Source organism: Larimichthys crocea, chromosome III, assembly GCF_000972845.2.
Source record: "Larimichthys crocea isolate SSNF chromosome III, L_crocea_2.0, whole genome shotgun sequence".
In the NCBI taxonomy this organism is placed as follows: domain Eukaryota; kingdom Metazoa; phylum Chordata; class Actinopteri; family Sciaenidae; genus Larimichthys; species Larimichthys crocea.
Genome location: NC_040013.1, coordinates 4,106,312 through 4,127,013, shown reverse-complemented (window position 1 = coordinate 4,127,013; position 20,702 = coordinate 4,106,312). Strand labels below are relative to the sequence as shown.

Here is a 20,702-nt window from a genome sequence, read left to right as displayed (position 1 = left end):
GAGACCATGCCATCGGTTTGTCATACTTAACTTGTCTGTCTCCATTTGATAAGTCTGTAGACAGAGCTAGAAGGAACTGTATCGCCGGGGGATTGGAACCATATCTTGATTTTTATTCCCCCTCTTCTTTGTGCTGTTGAGCTGCATAACACTCGTTCCTAGTGTTGTAAATGGGATTTGGTGGTGCCTTTATCAGCTGGGAAATGAACATCCATCCTGGTGTTATGAGGGAATTCACAGAGCAGCGATGGCAGCTCGATACGCGCACACTTTTGGGTCAAACTCGAACGCCACATCCAGCCTGTCTCTCAGATGTTTAGGTATTCCATATGCAAGGTGATACTAAGAAAAGGCTGTGTGTGTGTGTGTTTTTTTTTTAGCCCAGCAACCGTCAGAACATCTCAACGTGCTTCACCTTCCTCCTCCTCGAGAAGACAGATACTTTTACACCATGTCTCCTTCAAAACACAGACGCCCTTCTCTGCGCCTGCCTCGTTGCTCTGAGCTGCTGTCCTGTCAGCTGCAGGGATTGCACACACACACACACACACACACACACACACACACACACACACACACACACACACACACACACACACACACACACACCGTCCCAGCACATTTCAGTGCCTTGTCCTGACCTGTCTCCAGCCTCAGCCTTGACATACATCCTTCTCCTTTAGCTGCCAGCAGGTTGTGACTTGACATACATCCTTCTCCTTTAGCTGCCAGCAGGTTGTGACACACTTATAAGTAAAACCTCCATCTTTTGTACTCCACCCATTGGCTGAAACCTCCACAACACCACAGTGTTTTATAGAGTAGCTGATTATATTTGCAAATCTAGGACATTTATTGTGAAAAATCCTGCACAGACATTATATTCTTCCCTGTTTAGCTCAGCTTGGGTTGTTCCAGAAGAAAAAGAAACATGTTGACCTCAGTTACTGATTACTTTCTGTTATGTTGCACAACTCTGACTGAGTTCCTACTGTTCCCCTTAAAATAACATTTATCATATACTTTTCAAAATAAAACAGACTAAGTAATAATGCATCTTTCCACACTTTCCACAAGTATATTATAGGAATTGACATGATTTATAGACTAAATATGTAATCTTTGTTTTCCATATATTCATATTTAGATTTTTTTTAAACTCTATTTACAGCATGCACCAGCTTAGATGTATACGCCTCATTAGATCTAATAATATTTTCTGAGTGCTTCAGCATGAAAGTGGACATTTCTCCTGCGCTCTCTCTGACGCCAGCCGCTAGGTGGCACTGTGTCTGTTTGGTAAAAAGTCCTCTTGGTTTTTTACCCCCTCCAATAAAAAAAAAAAATGTGTCTGACACCAGATTCTCTACATGGCCACTGTCCACACTGTCGGGGAAAGGATAGTGTGGTGTTCTCCTTTAACCAAAAGAAATATGGAAGTACATTTTGTTTAGTGTCTCCAGCTTTATTTGAAATAAAATACAGACTTCTCTGAATCTCAGGAGGTGAAGCTCCACATCACGTACACACATTCCTCTCAGCATTCGTTTGAAATATTTAAAATACTTTTTTTTTTTTTTTTCATTTTGTGCAGCTGTTTCGCACAATGAAATGAAGGACAAAGACCCAAAGACCCAAATCTTAAATGCATCCACAAAAGGACAAACAGATGTGTGGAGCTGCATTCTGAATTACATAAGAGTAAATAAAACGTTTGACACAAATTCAAATATGTCAGAAAGTATGTCTTATTAAAACACAATGAAAGGCCACACACACTTTATTCTGGGACTCTCACATGAAGATTTATTTTGCAATAATTTCATGTCTTATCTGAGGTGATTGCGCCACTTAACCTCACGCAGATAACCTCTTCTGTTTCAGGCCTAACAGCTAATTAACCCATGAAGCAAACGAGCCTAATTTAACCGTGCAGAATAAAATAAATGCAGACTATCATACCAGGAGAATGCTATTGATTATCGGAACCGAAGCCCAATATCATCCACATGATTTAGTTCAGATTGTCTTTTAAGGAGGATTTTTTTTTTTTTACACCTTTGGGACACAGATTCACACACAAGACGAGTTTGATTGGTCACAGGGGTGTGAGCGAGTCACTTGATAATATTAGTCTAATTTATACCTTTAATCCCAACATCAATATGAGCTCAGATAGTCAGCACCTGCTGCAAAACAAGGACTGCTTCATTGTTTTGCAGATTATTTTTCAGATTCATCTCACACATGAGAACATATAACATCCAGTCTGTGATCTGAGGATGTGTGTTTTAGTTAGAAACCCAGTGCACAGCGGATTACTCGTTTTTTTTGGTGTCGCTACGTCTGTTTTCCTTCAGGTTGGGAGTTATTGTCTGATATATTGTTGCAAACATGTTTCAGTGGAGATGTGAAGTGACTGAGTCATATGCCTGCAAAAATCAGGTTTGTTCATAGAAGTGAAGAGGTCTGAAGCTGCATGCAAAAAGAGCAGCGTGCACAAATTCACTTCAAGTTATTCCAGTGGATGAGATGAGAGTTGCAGGAGTGTTGTTCATGTGGTTTAATGAACAACAACAACAACAAAAAAAGAATTATTATCTGCGAGGCTGCACCCAGTTCAAACTGTGCTTAATGTGAAAACAGTGCGCTCGATGTTTTGGTCAAAACACCACGTTTTAAAAGTGAAAGCCATTCCTGAAAATGTGATTTACGCACAAGCGTTCACAAGCTCATTGACTCCACGGACCACCTTAAAAGCATTTGTCCCGCCCCACCAAGCTTTCTTTGCTCTCTCTGATTGGTTGGGACCTCATGGATGGAAGAGGCTGTAGAAATGCAAAACTTGTTGCTGGATCCTCTGGACGCGCTGATCTCACACAGCGCCAAGCGGCAGAGCGGAGTGTGAGTGTATCTGTGAATCGCTCCCCAAGTGCACTCAGACCACACCAGACAAGAGTCGGGTAAACGGAGGGACGCACACGTTAGGAACGAAACGCAATCGGAAAGGACTTAAAGCAAAGGCGCTGCTTCCACTGCAAAGGCGCATGACCGGCAGCGGGTGAAGGATGCTGTCAAGCCGCTCCGTAGTTGTGGAGTGCGGGTAGTGCACGCCGCTCTGCTCCGGGTTCAGGTCGCGTAAAGACGGACGCTCCGGTTCTCCGGTGCCTTGGGTTGGAGATCCGTGTTTGTGGACTTTCCATCACACTGGACTTTTGGCTACGTGCCTGCTCAAGCAGTTGAGATTTTGAATGACACCGGTGGGCAACATAAATAAAGATTTTTTCCCCACCTCAAAGCCACAGAGGTAGTTTGAACTAAACGGCTGCATTTGGACTTTTTCCTTGTTTCCAGTATGGGACCTTCTACAAAAAGTCGCCGCTCTGGGACATTTAACATCGGACTGGAATAATGAATTAGCTGACAGAAATCGCCGTATTCCCTGTTTGATCGCTCCAAATTCTCGTGCGCTCCCGTTCGAGTTTGTTAGTGAGATGTTTTTGTGTCATGTTCGTCCTGAAGAAATGCGCACAGAGCAAACTTTGGATTATTATAGGTCAGCCGTGCAGCGAGTTAAATAGCAGCGTTTTCTCTCAGTTTTCTTAGTCAAAGGCGAGAAGAAGAGCAAGTCAAGTGCACGCGTAAATACGCGAACAGGGACACGGTTTAAGTGCGTATTTGGACACTGTCCCCTCTCTCCTCCGCGTCCTTGGAGAAGTTGAAAAACAAAAACAATTGATCCACAACAATGAGAACTTATTCGGTGAGTTTTAACATTTGAAGTAGATAAAATAGTTTAATCAGTTTTGTGTTTGAAACATTTGAATAGTTTTTTTTTTTTTTCAATATCGTTTTTTTTTTTTTTTTTTCGCTCTTGGAGACAGACGGAAAAACAGACAGTGTGCCGATGTCTGGCAAACTGGCCGTCATGTGGGATTGATTGCAGGGGAGTATGTTTGGGCTGGAGCAGTTTGGTTCTCAGATTAATAGCAGAAACCCTGGCCAGTCAGAGAGAAACATAAACCAACCGAGACTGAACATGGGCTCCCATTATAAAAGCCCAGGTTTTCACGCTGGAGGCCCACCGGGAGCCGTGGAACCCGGCATGGGCCCTCTGAGTGAGCCGCAAATGCTCGGGCTCAATATGAACATGAACGGAGAGCAGTACGGGGGCTTTCACCCGCGGGGCCACTCGGACATGCATGCAGGCAGCGGACTTCAGCAGCAGCAGCAGCAGCAGCCGCAGCAAGGACCCATGCATGGATTTTTTAACAACCAGCAACCTCATCAAGGACATCCTCACGGCCATCAACCTCACCCCCACCAACCTCACCCGCATTTCAGTGGGAATTTTGGAGGCCCTGAGCCAGGGTCATCATGCCTACATGGTGGCAGGCTAATGGGCTACAACAACAATGGCATGGGACCACAGCAGGGCTTCGGAGAAGGATTTGATCCTCTCGCTGAGGGACAGGCAGGAGATGGCTTTCCCCAGCAGCAGCAGCAGCAGCAGCGGCCTGGTAACATGCCTGACTTTCAACATCATGGGCCTCCTAGTGGCAGCCATGCTGTCCCTGCCCCCTGTCTACCCCTGGACCAGTCACCTAACAGAGCAGCATCCTTCCACGGTCTCCCATCCTCCTCATCCTCCTCCTCTGAGTCTCATGGCCTGGAGCCTCGGCGGATGCCCAACCAAGGAGCCGTGGAGGGCTTAGAGTATAACTTCCCAAGCGAGCCTCCATCTGGACATTTTGATGTACATGTATTTTCCCCATCAGAATCAGATTCTCAGTTACCCCATTTTGGGCCAGGGAGGCCAGTTCCCAGTGGGAATTTCCCGGGGAACCCTGGCATGCCACGGACACCAGGTATGCAGGGCATCTCTAAGGGACACCAGCCACCACCGCAGCCCCAGCAGCCTCAACATGGAGTGTTTTTTGAACGTTTTGGAAATGGCCGGAAGATGCCCGTGGGAATGGAGCCGGGGGTCAATGCAAGACATCCTCTCATGCAGCAGCAACAACAGGCTGGCTTGATAGCCAGACAGAACTCATGTCCCCCTGGCCTCCCCAGACCCCCTCAGGCTGAGCCCGGCTCTAACCCTAACATTCTGGACGGAGGGGTCATGATGCCTGGCCAACACAACCAGTTTGAATATCCCATTCACAGACTGGAAAATAGGGGTCTGCACCCCTATGGGGACCCCATGTTTAATATGCAACAGCCAGCTCCTCCTCCCTCCCAACAACCCCCGAATCAGAGGCTGCAACACTTTGACTCTCCTTATATGAACATGGCGAAAAGGCCTAGATTTGACTTTCCAAATGCACATGGCGGTGAAGGCTGGTGTGGTGGTATGGATAACCACCTCTCTCCCTCTGCCTACCCCGGCCTGCCTGGAGAGTTCACCCCACCTGTGAGTGAAGGTTTCCCACCAGGTCCCCTGCAGCATCCAGGGCCTGAACAGCAGTCTCTGCAGCAGCGCCAGAATGCAGCCATGATGATAAAACAGATGGCCTCTCGCAACCAGCAGCAGAGGATGAGGCAGCCCAGTCTACAGCAGCTGGGTCACCATGGCGATGTACCTCCTGGCCCAATGGCTCACGGAGGCCCGGTTGGGAGCATGCCTCAGCCCAGTTTTGACAGGGAGAATGGTGGCAGGATGCCCAACATTGATGGACAAAATCCTCATGTAACTCAGGAGAACTCCTGGTTCCAAGGGTCCCACCCACCAGGGGAGATGATGTCACGGCGTATGGGTGGAGCAGGTAATGAATCAGGGCCCCACGATATGGGGCTACAGCAGAACGGCGCTGGGATGATGTTTAGGCCAGGCATGGGCATGCAGGAGCCCATGAGAATACCAGGAGATGGTCATGTGCAGGCTCTCCATTCCCCGGGCATGCACTCACAATTCAGCGGTAACATGGGCAGCCTCTCACAAATGCAGTCTCCAGGAGCAGGAGCGGGGCATCCGAATGCACCAGCAGAGAGGCGGCCAGCTGACTTCCCTGCACCTCCAATGGGAGCACAGCCAACATTTCCCTATGGGGGGGCTAACCGTCAAGGGCCAGCCCACAGTACTCCCCAGGGGGTGAGCACCTCACCGGGGACCTACCCTCCTCAGTCTGAGTTCCCCTCAGGCCAGCGGTCGTCTGTTAGTAAGCTTGGAGCTCTGTCCCTCGGGAACTTCAGCAAAACCAGTGCTAAAGACAGTGTTTTTGGCCAGAGCTGCCTGGCGGCCCTTTCCACGGCCTGCCAGAACATGATTGCTAGCCTAGGGGCCCCCAATCTTAACGTAACATTCAACAAGAAGAACCAAAATGAGGGCAAGCGAAAACTGAGTCAGACAGAGCAGGACATTAATAGCAGCACATCTAATGGGACTGGCAGTGCTGGTCCTGAATATTTTCAGAGCAGCACTTCCCAGAACAGCCAGATGCCTGGCACCGGGAATAGCAACTCTAAGCCTGCAAGTCAAAGCCAGACGGTGCAGGGGGAAGCCAGTGCCCTCTCCCCAAATTACAACATGGACGCTACCCCGTGCAGTGAGGGGAAGGCAACAACAGGGAGTGGGAGAGGGAGAGGGAGGAGAAAAAGAGACAGTGGACATGTGAGCCCTGGAATTTTTTTTTCCTCTGACAATGGTAACCCTGTTGTAAGTCCAGGCCAGCAGACCCCCTCAGCTGGCGTTGGGGAGAGGGGTGGGGGCACGCCCCATGAGAAACACCTCCAATCACCCTCTTGGGGAAAAGGAGGAGACCTAATGTTGGGGGACCAGGCTGACCTGATGTCTTCTTTGGACAGTGGCATTCAAAGTGTCGCCAAATCTGATAGTAGCTCACCACGTGTGGACTTTCCTGACGATGTCAGCACCCACTATGGCAACGAGGATGAGGTGTCCTCCAGCTCAGATGCAGGAGGGGCCTCGGCCACAAAACCTAATCGCAGCCCTATGATCACCGGCTCACCCAAAATGCAGAGGAGTGACCATGGGTTGATAAATGGACAGAAGCCCTTAGGCATGGGCATTAACAATCATACTACCTCGACACCAGACAGCTATGGACTGAATGCTGGTGGGGGCACAGGGGCCAGTGGGGTGAGCCACCCGGGCACACCTGGGGTGGAGCAGGTACGCACTCCATCCAGCACCTCTGGCCAGGAAGAAATCCATCCTCTGGAGATTCTGCAGGCCCAGATCCAGCTACAGCGGCAGCAATTCAGTATCTCTGAGGACCAGCCCCTGGCCATGAAGAATGGCAAAAAGAATGGTGACTGTCCCTCACAGAACGGAGACAATGAGCTGGCAAGCTGCAGCCCGGATGCTGGGAAGGGCTCAATGGGCACTATTGACCTTGACACCCTCATGGCAGAGCAGCACGCCACCTGGTACGTGCCCAGTGACAAGGCCATGATGGACGGGTCAGAGGATGACAAGGCCATGGGACCATGGGAAAAAAATAAGAGCCAAAACAACAGTAAAGAAGGTAAATGATTTCATTCCTGCTTCTATTTTACACCTTTTCCTCTCTCTGTACTCACGCTCACACATGCAACACATTTACTTATTAATTGTACTCATAGGATTAGTATATGTCCTGCATTAAAATGCTATTTATCTCATGTGCAGTGCAGTGTAACATCACAAACGTGTTAGGTAAAAATGCTCTGGTGACGCTGATAATAGAAGGACCTTTTGTGCGTGTTGTGCGCAGCCGTTTCTGTTTAACGAGTCTTTGAATTTGAGAGGTTTATCCTATAGGATGATAATAAATTTAATAGTAGCCTATTCAACTTTTCACAAAGAAAAAATAGATGAGTCGTGCGGGATTTTTTCTCGTTAAATTGGCTCCGTATTGAAGAATGTAAAAAAAAAAAAAAAGAAGAATGGAGCAGTTTTAAATGGCAGCTGAGTGCACAAAGTAAACCATGTACCTTTTTTTTTATTCCTGCAATGTATTTTTATAAGGTTCCTCATTGTAGAGGCACTTCAAAAGAGCAGCTCCAGAAAAGTAAACATTTCCTGTGGTTCTTTATCTCGGTTTTCAGGGTGAACAACTACATTGAGAAGATTAATAGCTTTTTGAGGATATGCGTTTGCGCAGCGGGGTTTCCCTCGCCTTGTTACGTGTTTGTTTTTGTTATTACCATGGGATAATACAGAGCTGCTCAGAGTGGATTGATTTTTTTTTAAAGATTGGCAGGACAGGATTTTAAGGATTAAATATCATGGTGGAATTAATACAGACATCCAGTTTTTTTTAATTATTATTTTCCGTGGGAAATAGTTCATTTAGAAAATAGTTTAATTTAAATTGTAGTTTATTTATTTTATTTCTTCTTATTTGTCACTTTATTTATTTTTTATTCTTATTATATTTACATCCCCCAAATGAGTGTAAAATAGTTCAGGACGTAACTGAGTCTCTTACGACACAAAGTTTCTCCAGAAAAATGGGAAATCTTCTGGCCTGAAGGATCAGACGCAGTTTTTTCAGCGGGTGTGTTACAGTCTGCAGATATGTTCATGCTCTCCAATAGTTTTTTCTTTTTTAATCAGAACGTTTTTATGGTGGCTCTAAATCAAAATGCAGATACGTATTAATGATCATTACTTTTACGTTGTTCAGCTGCGGCTCACTTTCTTCTTCTAATTCTTCTTCCTCTCATTCTTATAATAATTCTAACAACAACAACAATATTTTCTGTTTTTATTCATATTATTGTGATTTCATTTGGATTATGTTGTTTTATTAATATGATCGTCTGTGTTTTAATCGTAATATACACACAGTCGCACGCATTAACATGCCCTATAATTGCAAAATTGAGCAAGTTGCATATGTCAGTATATGTTTATTTATTTATCTATTTTTTATTTTATTGTTTAATTTTTTCACGTTGGGTATTTCATAAATAATCGCAGCAGACAGACATGGTTGACGTCGCTTTATTTATTTATTTATTTATTTATTTATTTATTTATTTATTTATATATATGCATGTAAAAAAAACTACAAACTGTCTGGGTTCCACAGCCTATAGGCCTGTGGATGTATGGATATATATATAATGTATAATGTGCATGTACATATTTGTAGAGAGCGCCGAGCGCGTCTCGAGCGCCTCTTTGTTCTGATCAGTGCGGGTGCAGAGAGGGGCGGGGGCGCGCATCGCGCGGAGTCTGGAGTCCAGGCGCATTGTTTATCTGAGACAGAGCACAGGGTGTCGGGTAGTAACACTAATGCCATTACTTAGGAAGAGCTTTGGAACTTCCCATTGCAACTGATGCAGGAGGCGAATGTCACCAGTCACCCCCTCCTTTTTAAAAAATATAACTAAATAGAAAAATAACAAATGAATTTGAGCCAGATTTGTTTTTCCTCATAATTACTTTCTCACCGCGGAATTAATGAACACATGACAGGATCATTGAGTAGTAATTTTTTATTATTTACAAAAGAGGAAACAGTTCTTCTAATTCATGAAAAAATAACACAAACAACAAAAAACAGAGTGTGGGGGTGTAAGAACAAAAAAAATGAAAAAGAAGAAAAACACCCACTGATGCCAGGGAGTGATAAGTAACATCATCACTTATGATATTGATTAATGAGTATTCTTTTGAGTCGGAAACCCAGCACTGATAAGCAGTCAGCCACACTCACCCTGTTGCTCTCACTGTTTTAATTTTCAGTGGGGCTGATGGCACGTTTAATATTATAAATTCAGCAGGTAGCCTAATTTCTGCTCTCTTTCCCTCTAGCCCCCTCTCTCTCTCTCTCTCTCTATCTATCTATCTTCTCTCCCTTCCTCTCCTCTCTCCTCCTCTCCTCTTTCAGCCCTCCCTGCATGGACACGAGGCATGCAGCTCTGGAGCGATCGATAGCTAGTTAGCACAAATCACGGCTCCTGACAGTTTCTCATTTGAGTGCTTCAGACAGCAAAGATGAAAAAAAAAAAAAAAAAGGGTGGAGGTGTATTTGGGAGGGGAGGGGGTGAGGGTGGTGGTGGGGATTTTCAGATTGAATCTGATGCTTAGGCTACACAGAAGGGAGCAAAATAACATAATAATTTAAGATAAGTCATAGCCCACAGTGTAGTTCTATAAGAGCCAACATCCCACAGGCTTTTCACACTGCAAGAAATATCCTGTCTGAACAGAAATATGCCATTGCAGAGATGTCAGTGACACTAATTTGAATTAAATCAGGCCGATTCGTTAGTCCATTAGCATGAAGTAAATGTAAGAAAATTCATTTTCATTAGGATGAAATTAATTCATATAATTCCAAAGACATGTTTTTTTTTTCCCACTTGTAACATTTTAATCATTGGCACAGGATGACATAACCTGTCAGATATTTTTTGCAGTGTAAATATGCTCATAAATGTATTTTCTCGTGTGTTAGACGTGATTTTTTTATTTTTCTCTTATTTTCTTCTTTGTCATCACCGTTTCATTTCCATAAACATGCCTTATTTTGCTCTCTCAGGAGCGTCGTTGAATTATGCATGGGTTATTTTCATTCCTAAATAATTAGCATTTCATCGGGTTATTAAGTTCAGTGGTGATAAACGGTAATTAATGCATCGATTTACACACAAATACCTCGTTTTAAATACCTAATTGAAAATAAAAATGCAGTTTAAATTTCATTTATTATAATTAGAAGCAGAACTTTGAGTGCTTTCTCATTTTAAAGATTTCAGGCAAAGTTCTGAATTTTATTTTGTTGTTGTCATGCGTCCAACCTTTACCCAGACTGTGTCTGAATATGAGATGATCTGCTTCTGTGCAGGTTTTTATCCTGAGAACTCCGATACATCATGTGTGTCTGTTGTTTTTTTAAGTTGCTTGACAATTTAAGCAGGTGGATTATGGTGTTATGTGCACTTTAGTGATACAGAGGAGTTTGCTTCGGATGAGCAGTGAAAGTAAAAGAGCGGAGGGAGGTCAGGGGTCGCTTTGGTCGTATAAGGTGAATGTTTCCATCGCTCGGTGCAGCTTCAGTGTGAAGTTGTGTTAAACTTCAGAGCTGACCCCAGATCTGTGTTTGTATCAGCGCTACGAGCTACACCTCTCTTACATGAGCCACATGTCTGGCCACGATTCGAAGAAGACACAGTGCGGTGCACATTATTCTTTTTTTTGCAAAAATTTCCCTGAATGTGCAGACAAGTAGCCAATAAAAGTTCAACTGTGCTTATTTGTAGAGGAGTTGTACTCCCAGAGCTGATGTCTGTTCACCCAGCTCACCCTCTCCGTGGTCCCTCTGTGCCTGTTTAAAGTGATGCGTGCTGCAGTAATGGCCCCCTTTGGACCCCATATTTGGCCTCCTATCTATGTGACAGCATGTAGCTGAAGTTTTTCACTAAGGCGCAGTTATACCTGCCGTGCTGTAAAGCTCACGGCCTGCAGATCCTTGTGTGCTACACAGCAGTTTATGCTCCCATGGAGGCAAAAGGAGCTGAGGTGTGTACACCAGCAACTTTCCTTGTATGGTGTCAGTTAACATTGTTTCCCCTTTCTTTTGTTTAAAAAAAAAAAAAAACATATATACGCTCTTCCTCTTCCCTTCTCTCTTCTGTATATCTCGGCCAGAAGCTGGCCGTTCATTTGGGAACTTGTGCACGGTCTTGATAACAGGCAACCAGCAGGCGTAGGAAGTGATTCAGTTATTTTTATTTTTACTTTTTTTACTTTTTGCCACATGCACTTGGTGCGACTTTTTTTTCTTCTTCTTCTTCTTCTTTTTTTTTTTTATCATCGCAGTTAAAACACTTCACGCTTGACCCTGTGGAATAGTTTCAGTCTTCACTCCGAGCAATCAGCCCATAAACAGCTCTAATAATGATCAAATCTCTCTCTCTTCGCTCTGACTTTGACAGGTTTGAAAAGAGGGGAACTTGCATCTTATCACACCTACTAGAAAGCACTTAAATCCACAGAAAGAGCCGTATTGATATTCCACCACGGAGAACAATCCTGTGAGACCACCTGCCTTTGACATTTCAACTCGACAACAACCCCACAAATCACACTAGTAATTTCTATTTCCTTTTTTTTTCTAAAAAAAAAGAAGAAAGTGATTGGCACATGCTTGAATGTGGGAAAAAAAACCCAGCTTGGGGCAGTCTATGTTCTTTACCTGTCATTACAAGGTGTTTCATATTGACTTTTTCAGCAACACACATCCACCAACCCTCTCACACACTCCTGCGCTGCAGTAATGATAATCATTATGATAATCATAGCAATTAGCCTTGGTAATATTGTTTCTAAAAGTCACAATTCATCCTCGGGCAACTCCTGTAAGTTGACTTGGTTATTGACGGGTTCATCAGGGCTGTTTGTTTTGTTGCTTTTTTGTGATTGTATGCATCTGTGTGTGTGTGTGTGTGTGTGTGTGTGTGTGTGTGCCGGCATGCACGTCAGTATGTGACGAAGGCCAGGTTTGTATACACTGCAACTTGATAGTGTGGATTTGTCAGCTGTAGACATAAAGTTTGATTTATTTAGACTCGGTGTCAGGCTCACGGCTTCAGCCCCCTCCTCCCCCACACACACCCCCTTCGCGATCTCAGGTGTCTCGCTTGGTGGAGCACGCTCACTTAATTCTAATGTGCTGAAAATATTTAAGAGTATTTACTTGACTTGTAAATAGCGCGGCACTGAAAAAACGCCTATCGTGCATTTAAAGCGTCTGAAACGTAGGAAACGTGTGCGCAATCCTGTTTGTTTATATGCTACGTGTGTGTGTATGTGTGTGTGTGTGTGTGTGATCCATGTTCCTGGGCTTTTTTGCAAGACACTGAGCACTAGTGACAGTCAAAGGAAGCCCGTTAAAGAAGCGTGCTCGTGACTGATGAAGAGAGAAAAAGATGAACAAAGGTGTCAGGCCTTTTGCTTTACTGGATTTTCAACTCTTCAAAATAGCAGCTCATCCGGTGTTTTGTTTTCCCTGGGGAAGGGTGTTATAGAATAAAATAAAACTTGTCTCAGCATGTGGTAAATGTTCTCCTTGGATGCAGCAGGGAAATGGAGAGCTCAATTTATCTGTTAGATGCACAGAACGAGGAGCTTCAATCCTTCCAACGTCTGTATGTGACGTGCATCCAAACGTCCACTCTGTCCTGTTGAATGACCGCCAGAAAGAAAAAAAAAAAAGCATCGGTTTGATAAGAAGCTCCTAAAAGGTGTTCTGGGTTCATATTTTGCCCAGGATACAAGTACAGGTTTGAAAAGGTGCGTGTGTGTTTTCAGAGGTGTAGATGTTGTCACACTGCCAGCAGCGGTTATGTTATTAACCATACAGGTAGTCGTCAGGCGCCTTTAATTTGTATTGAGGAACTGACAAATGAGTTATGACACTGGAGCAGTTTCTCCTGGGAGACAGAAGTAGAGACTGATGGAGTGAAAGAGAAAGTAAGAGAGATAGTTTTTTTTTTTTTTTGTTTTCTGCTTTTTCCAGAGAACATCTGTAGTTTCGCTCACGAGGCGAGTGGCTGGGTAATAGCTACCATTTGCATTTATGGAAGAGAAAATAATTCAATTCAACATCAAACATTTTTTTTGTTTCCATCAGCTTCATGCTCCATGACTATTGTTCATTCACGTCTGTATGTGGGAGTCTCCCCCATATTTATCTAGATTTATTCAAAATAAAACACACAACAGTAAAAGGATAAATATTAATTTTAAAGTCTGTTTAATTACACTGATTTAAATTATTTATTTTTACATTTTTTTGCAATTCCTGGAGCAGAATTCTTAATTATCTCAACAACACTGTGTCAGTCACACTGATGTTTTCACATGCGGTTTACCTGCTCTGGAAAAAAAAAAAAAAAAAAAAAGGAGGAGGAGAAAACAGAAAACAAAGCGTGCAGCACCGCGCTGAAACTAAATAGAGACAGTGAAGTAGATCAATATGTCACCGACTTGGATGACATGCTGGACAGGTCCTGGACATGGTTGTGAGTTATGAAGGAGGCACTAAATCACTTCCCATGTTCTGATTTGTGTCTGGTTTCCTAAGCACTTTTTGTGGCCAGAGGGGGAGGTGTGTGTTTGTGTGTTTGTGTGTTTGTGTGTGTGTCTGTGTGTGTGTGGGTATGAGTTTGAGGGGATGATGGGAATGGGTGTGTTGCTGCTGCTGCTGCTGCTGCTGGAAGAGAAGGTAACGAACGCTGGGGGCAATGCCTGCCTGGGCACGTTTTTTTTTTCTTTTCTTTTCCTTTATGTTGCAGGCCAGAGAACAGAGAGGAAATTCAAACCAAAATAACCCCTGTGCCCTTGCCTGAGAAATGTGCCCCCCCCCTTGCTCCCTCCAGATATCCTCCCTGCTCTGAGGGAAAGGTCACACTATGGCAGTTGGGTGGAGTTGGGGGGGTGGTGGTGGTGGGGTTGTGTTGGGCCTTGCATGCTCCCTACCTATCTCTGGGCAGGACCGAAACCGTCTGTTAGCACCTACACACAATTAAGATTTCACGAACATAACCGTGCTGGAGGGATATTATTTGATTTTCGAGGTGTTTTAATTATTCGGCAGCATGTCCTGTCATTCCTCAGACAGTGATGAGACGACACAAGCAGAACTTTAAGCTCTTACATATGTGCCGTCCAGAAAAGAAGATCTGGTTTTGTAGCTCTCCTGGTTAAAATCAGACCTTTTTCTCGCCCCCTCCTTTTTTTTTTTTTTTTTTTAAATCTCACTTTTTCTCCACGGGCTGCGATGGCTGTTTTGTGCTGACAAAGACAGAATCCTCACACAAGGCCATAGTGGTAGTTGTTATGCTAAAGGAATCTGACCTGATGTCACACACTGTCATAGGAGCGGAGGCCTTTGGGTGTTTTTGTCAGCGAGCCGAGCGTTCTGATTGGACTGGTTTGTGTTCAGAGAGGATGGGGTCGCGGCCTCGGGAGCACGGGGGGTTAAAGGTGAAGTGTCGTCATGGAAGTATAGAGCTTGGGATAGAAAAGGGCAGAGGCCTGCCGCATGGGATTCTGGGGCCTGGGAAATCAATGTGACGGCTCCGAGGGAACTTGCACCAAAAAAGGAGCTTTGTCGATTCAGACACACTTTATTTGATCTGCCGTCACAATATCTGTGTGAGCTTCACACGTTAGTGTCATTATTTTTAACTGTGCCGTTTGCTTTTCACGATTAATTGAAAAAAAATAATTGCACGCCGCAACGGTTATTATTAAACTGCAAGAGAATATAGTCTCCAAGCTGCCATTGTTTACCTCTCTGCATCGCTTCGAGTGTGTGTGTGTGTGTGTGTGTGTGTGTGTGTGTGTGGTATGACATGTAAACCCGTGTCAGGCCGTCAGCTCTCAGACACATTGGTGTCATCCAGACAACCGGAGCTGTGCGCTGTGCTCTCAGCCTTCATGGCATCCGAAGCTCTACTCATCTCTGTAAATCGTCTCTGGCTGTGTCTGTGAGACGGCTCCAAAACCCCGCTGCTATGTGTGTGTTTGTGTGTCTGTATGTGTGTGTGTGTGTGTGAGTATCATCACCAGGCACTAAATAACAAAGTACAGCACTTGGGGGCGAGAGATATAGCGATATAAGTGCATCACATTAAATCCGGTATTTACTTAACACATCACTGTGGTAATCTTTTCTGGCTGTAATGTGGTTAAGGATATTTAGGTGTATTTGTGGCTCAGCGCAGCTGCTTGTGCTGTTGCTGTTCTCTTTTTATTAGGTATTTTCCCCCTCGCTTGTTGATGCTAAGCACTTGTTCCCCTCAGATGAATAGGCTATTATTGAGATATTACCGTGGATATGAATTCCACGTTAGTCAATGAACAGCCATAACAAGATAGATCTTATTTTATATGTATATACATACATACAGATTTCCCTGCTTGTAAAATGTCATGCTGATTTGGGATTTAGACTTGTGTGATGGAGAATTTCACACTGCCGTTTCCACTTTTGAACAAATACGCCGCCGCCATGGATAATGCTTTACAATTTAAGGGCAGTGTCTTGATTTTTCCGTAGAAATCACATCCCTTCAATCCCCCTTTGGCTACCCTGTAATACTGGGTGATATTTTAATCCCGTGGTGGTTAAGTGTTTGGGCTTATTTTTACAAGTGGCGGTTTTTGCAGGTCTTTAACTTGACGAGAAAAATATACATGTATTTTTACTTTTGACAGCATTTTATAAAAAAATATATATATTTATAGATAAATAAAAAAGAAATCTTTTTAAAATATGAGTTCATATCTGAACATGAATTCTGGGACTATACAAGCGATAAATGTGTGTGTGTGGTGTGTGGTGTGTGTGGTGTGTGTGTGTGTTTGCAAGAAGAGAGTTATCATGTTTGTAATTTGATCCCTGTGTATTTTTGTTGTCAGTGTATTTTCCACTTTTGTCCTTGCACTGAAGTGATGTGTCTAGCTGAGCTTGTGTGTGTGTGTGTGTGTTGTGTCTATATGTATGCATGCGGGTGGTGTGTGTGTGTGTGTGTGTGTGCATGTGGAGCAGCAGCTGAGGGCTGGTGTGGGCATGGCAGCAGCAGCAGAAGAAGAAGAAGAGGTGGTAGCGGCGGCGGTGGGGCGGCGGCAGTGGTTTGGCGTGTTGTGTGTTTCTGGCCGTGCGTGTTGTCAGTTTGCTGTGTGTCAGCAGTGAGCCAGGGGACGCTTGGCTGCCTATTCAGGCCGGTGCGGACCCTGCTGTGCCCAGCTAGCATGAGCTGCTGCGCGGGTGCTGGAGGCACGGTGTTTGGGAAGGGGGCTGGGGGTGGGGTAGTGGGTGGAGGGGTGGGGTGGGTGATACTGGCAGGGGGTGGGGATCCGCCATGCTGAGGTGTATGACTGGACCCTCTGGCAAATGTTAGATCTTGTCACCGCCACCACCAACACCGCTCTAAATCCTCATTTCTCCCCTTACCCCACCCGCACCCTCAGCCCCCACTTACACCACATCTCCAGTCCTTGGGAGGGAGATGGAGAAACTCACAGAGAGAGAGAGAGACAAACGAAGCAGGGAACAACGGGAGGCTTGGCTGCCTGACCTTTTACCAAATCCCCCCACTTTTCCATTCCAGTGGTCGCAGCCCAGACAGGCTGGGGGGCAAGCTTGCCTCACTGCCTGCATGTCTGCCTGCCTCCCTGCCTCTCCCGGTTGTCCTAGCTGCCTGGTCTGGCGTTCTTCTCTTCTCTGTGCTGTGTTTTGTTAACACTGTGTCAGTGCTGCCTCGGGGTTTGTGAAAGCAGAGAAGGAGGGAGATGAAAACAGTAAGCAAAACAAGATAAAACTGTTTAAGTAGCAGAGAAAGATGAGCTAAAAAGGGGGGAACTGAGGGCTGCGGATGACACGGAGGTCTGCGCCGTGCTTCTCTTTTCTCTCAGGTGAGCGGCAGAGTGGAGTGTTGTGATCTGCAGCCTCTGTGCCATCCACTGTGTTGTCTGTCACAGCCTCTCCCCTCTCTGACACATGTAACTCAGCTTGTCAGAGCTGTTTTCTACCCGTCTCCACACTCAGACACCCAGTTGTGTCCCTGCACCTTAAAAGCTCTGTGTCTTTGTGCAGCACACTGATCCGTTCGTCATCCTCGCGGTGCGGTGAGGAGATAGGAGAATAATCGGTCTGATTTTAGCAAAGGGTTCATAACATCTTCACACAAACTTTCTCTGCACTTTGGGCTTCCTTAGAGGCAAAAACCAAAGCACAGGATGCAACACTAGTGTCATAACACATAGCCCCACTGTTACCTCTATCATAGTGTTTTTCTCTTCCTCTTTTCTTTCTTCTCCCCTGTTTGGATCTTCTTCAAAACTTTTCTGCCCTTTTCTCGCTCAGAAAGCTGCAGCAGATGAAGTGTGACGCTGCGCTATTATGTGTAGTTTATCCAAGCACTTCCTGTCCTCGTCAATCTTCCCCCATGACTAATTTTTTCGTTACATGCCACGGAGTAATTTTTCTCCATATGTGAAACATGCATCTCAGGCGTCAGCATTAATTCTGTGGCACGGGCGATATATATTTTTTATTTTTATGATTTGTAATCAACCTGTCTATGGATTTTTTGGGGAAGCTTAGTGCAACCATTTAAATACGAGGCTCCACACCTTGGTGACACAGGGTCGATACCGTGGCGCGGCCATTATACCGGTAAATTGGGTCAACCAGGGTTAAAGGCCAGTATTCTCAGTGTCCTTTGACCCTCTGACCGGAGGTCATGCAGGAGCGCTCCAGATTTGCACGCCTGACTGGGAACAAAATTCTGTGTGTTTTCGCGTGTGTGTGTTTGTGTGTGTGTGTGTGTGTGTCAGGCATGAGGAGGAGGAGGAGTGTGAGAAGAAGAAGCTTTGCTCACAGCCTCCTTTTCGGGTCGTACTGATGGGGGGGTGGAATAGTGTTGAATTAATTTCACAGTGCAGATTTAGAGTGGGATGTGAAAATGACACTGGTTTAATTAAAAGTGTGTATTTTAAATGGTTCATCTGTATCAGAGAATGCCAATAGCCCGAAGTTGTTTTTCCATGTTTGTACAGTCTTAATTAACCTTTTCCTCTCTGTGCTTGTTTTGCAGAATCGGAGCTGTCCCAGAGTAAGGCTGGAGCCGGAGCCCCGGGAGCCGGCGGAGGTGGGAACAGCGGAGGGAACCACCTGCAGTGCCTGTCCGTCCACTGCACAGACGAGCTGGGGGACAGTAAAGGTCGAGGGGGGCCCGTCTCGTCCTGGCGCTCGCTCCACTCTGATATCTCCAACCGATTTGGGACATTTGTGGCGGCACTGACTTGAACAAAAAGCGGCCCCAGCAGGAAAGAAGGAAAAAAAAAAGAAAAAAAAAGGAGAACGCAAATTAAGACGATTTGTCAGAGACAAGTAATGATGATGAGGATGATGATGGTGATGATGATGATAAAGTGTCGATGAGGCAACTGCGAGCAGCTCCTGCCTGTTCAGGGACAGAAAGACATTTACACTCATAAATGCAAACATGACCACAGACACTAACTCGCACACAACACACACACACATGTACACACACACACACACGTACACACACATGGAAATACCATGTTGTTTTTTTTCTGATACATGCAGTCACACTCTCTTACATACTGCTGGACAATACAGCGTGGCGTCTATTCAACGATGCCCACATCTGGAAAACCTCAAATCAAAAATTTTTTTTTTTTTTTTTTTTTTTTTACATTTTATTTTCTTTGTTGAAGAAAAATAAAGAAATGTCAAAGGAGGAGAATACAAAACAAGAAGAAGAAGAAGAAGAAGAAGAAGAAGCAGACGAAGAGATATTCTGTTGTCATTGGCTTTGATTGTATACCAGTGTTGAGTCTTGTGATGCAAACCTGATCTCACGCCTGCTCTCACCCCAGTTAAGCTTACAGCTCTAATGTGTACATTACCCTCCCAAAAATCGCAACTTTACTGTTTGCTGCCCAACTCTCTGCACCGCTGAAATTACAGTCTTCTAATATACATGAAAAATAGTCACACACACACACACACACACACACACACACACACACACACAAACACACAAACCCGAATGAGGCCTCTTTAGAAGTGGCCTGAGAGGCAGAACTAGAGGAAGATGGGGAAAGGGTGATTATGCATGAATGTAACTCAACAATTTTTTTTTTGTCAACACAACTTTTTCCCTTTTTTGTCAAAGCAAATTAACCATTATCATTTGCATTGTACTTCTCTTTTCTCTTCTCTTCTCTTCTCTTCTCTTCTCTTCTCTTCTCTTCTCTTTCTCACCTCTGCTACAGACTTTACGAGCTCAACCACTTGTATAGAAATCAGCCAATGGGAACTGAAAATGGAGGTCGAGGGATTGTTTAATAAGGGAATTGAAAAAAAAAATGAAAAAAAAAAAAGACTATTGGTATTGCACATGTATAATAAGAGAAAATTTGCTGTGTGTTAGGCAATCTTGTAATCTTTAAATAAAGCTTCTGTTGAATTTGAATTTCTGAAACAATAGATGGAGGACTGTGACGGCAATTTACGAACTGATTTTTTTGTTCTTTTTGTTTTCTTTTTTTAATAATATGTAAAGTGCAGTCGTCTGTTTTCCTGCATATTGTATATATCTGTATATGTTTTATTGAGTAACTAAATAACAATAAATATGACGTTAAAGGTGGAATTTGTTTCCTTTGTCAACGAAAAAAAAAAGGCACAATAACAAATCAAAAAACATTGGCATAATTTGGTATTCTATGCAAAGCACGGTAGGACAGTGCGCGTGTAACCTGAGGATCGTCAGTGCCTGCTATATATTCCATGTGACAGATATGACAGGGAAGTTGTGGACTGATGCACAATACCTGACAAGCATGCAGGAACCTGCACCACATTAAAGCCAGCGACATCAGGAAAAAAAAAAAAGAGAGACTTGCTGGTGGATTAGAAAGCCAAGACGATTAATTCCATGTACACCTGCTCACAACCTGTGTCGCACTTTATCCACCCATCACTCCTGACAGTTTTTTGCTCCAAACCTTAGTACGGCTAATAAATCAGCAGCGACATATTAAACCGGGTCATCATTAGAAAATTATTCCTTTATGACTAAAACTATTTTTTAATAAGACTGCTATTGTTTTCCTCATTATCTCTGTTGTTGTTTGGGGCGACTCTACACCATCTTACTCGCCCTTAGTCCCCCCTGCAGCGCACACACACAAATAT

At 44.4% G+C, this 20,702-nt stretch overlaps 1 protein-coding gene across 1 annotated transcript; it reads left to right on the top strand.

Moving 5' to 3' along the window:
- The first annotated feature begins 2,847 nt into the window (after positions 1–2,847).
- mn1b (meningioma 1b) lies at positions 2,848–20,157 on the top strand. Its single transcript, XM_010734338.3, has 2 exons — positions 2,848–7,490; positions 18,568–20,157. The coding sequence occupies exons 1-2, from the start codon at positions 3,953–3,955 to the stop codon at positions 18,777–18,779; spliced, it is 3,750 nt and encodes a 1,249-aa protein (XP_010732640.2). The 5' UTR covers positions 2,848–3,952; the 3' UTR covers positions 18,780–20,157.
- The last annotated feature ends 545 nt before the right edge of the window (positions 20,158–20,702 follow it).

What these genes read in the sequence shown, in the direction of transcription:
- mn1b (XM_010734338.3), top strand. Translation starts at nt 3,953, where the DNA reads ATGTTTGGGCTGGAGCAGTTTGGTTCTCAGATTAATAGCAGAAACCCT. An exon ending in CCAAAACAACAGTAAAGAAG is followed by an intron (nt 7,491 to 18,567) that starts GTAAATGATTTC and finishes CTTGTTTTGCAG; the next exon opens with AATCGGAGCTGTCCCAGAGT.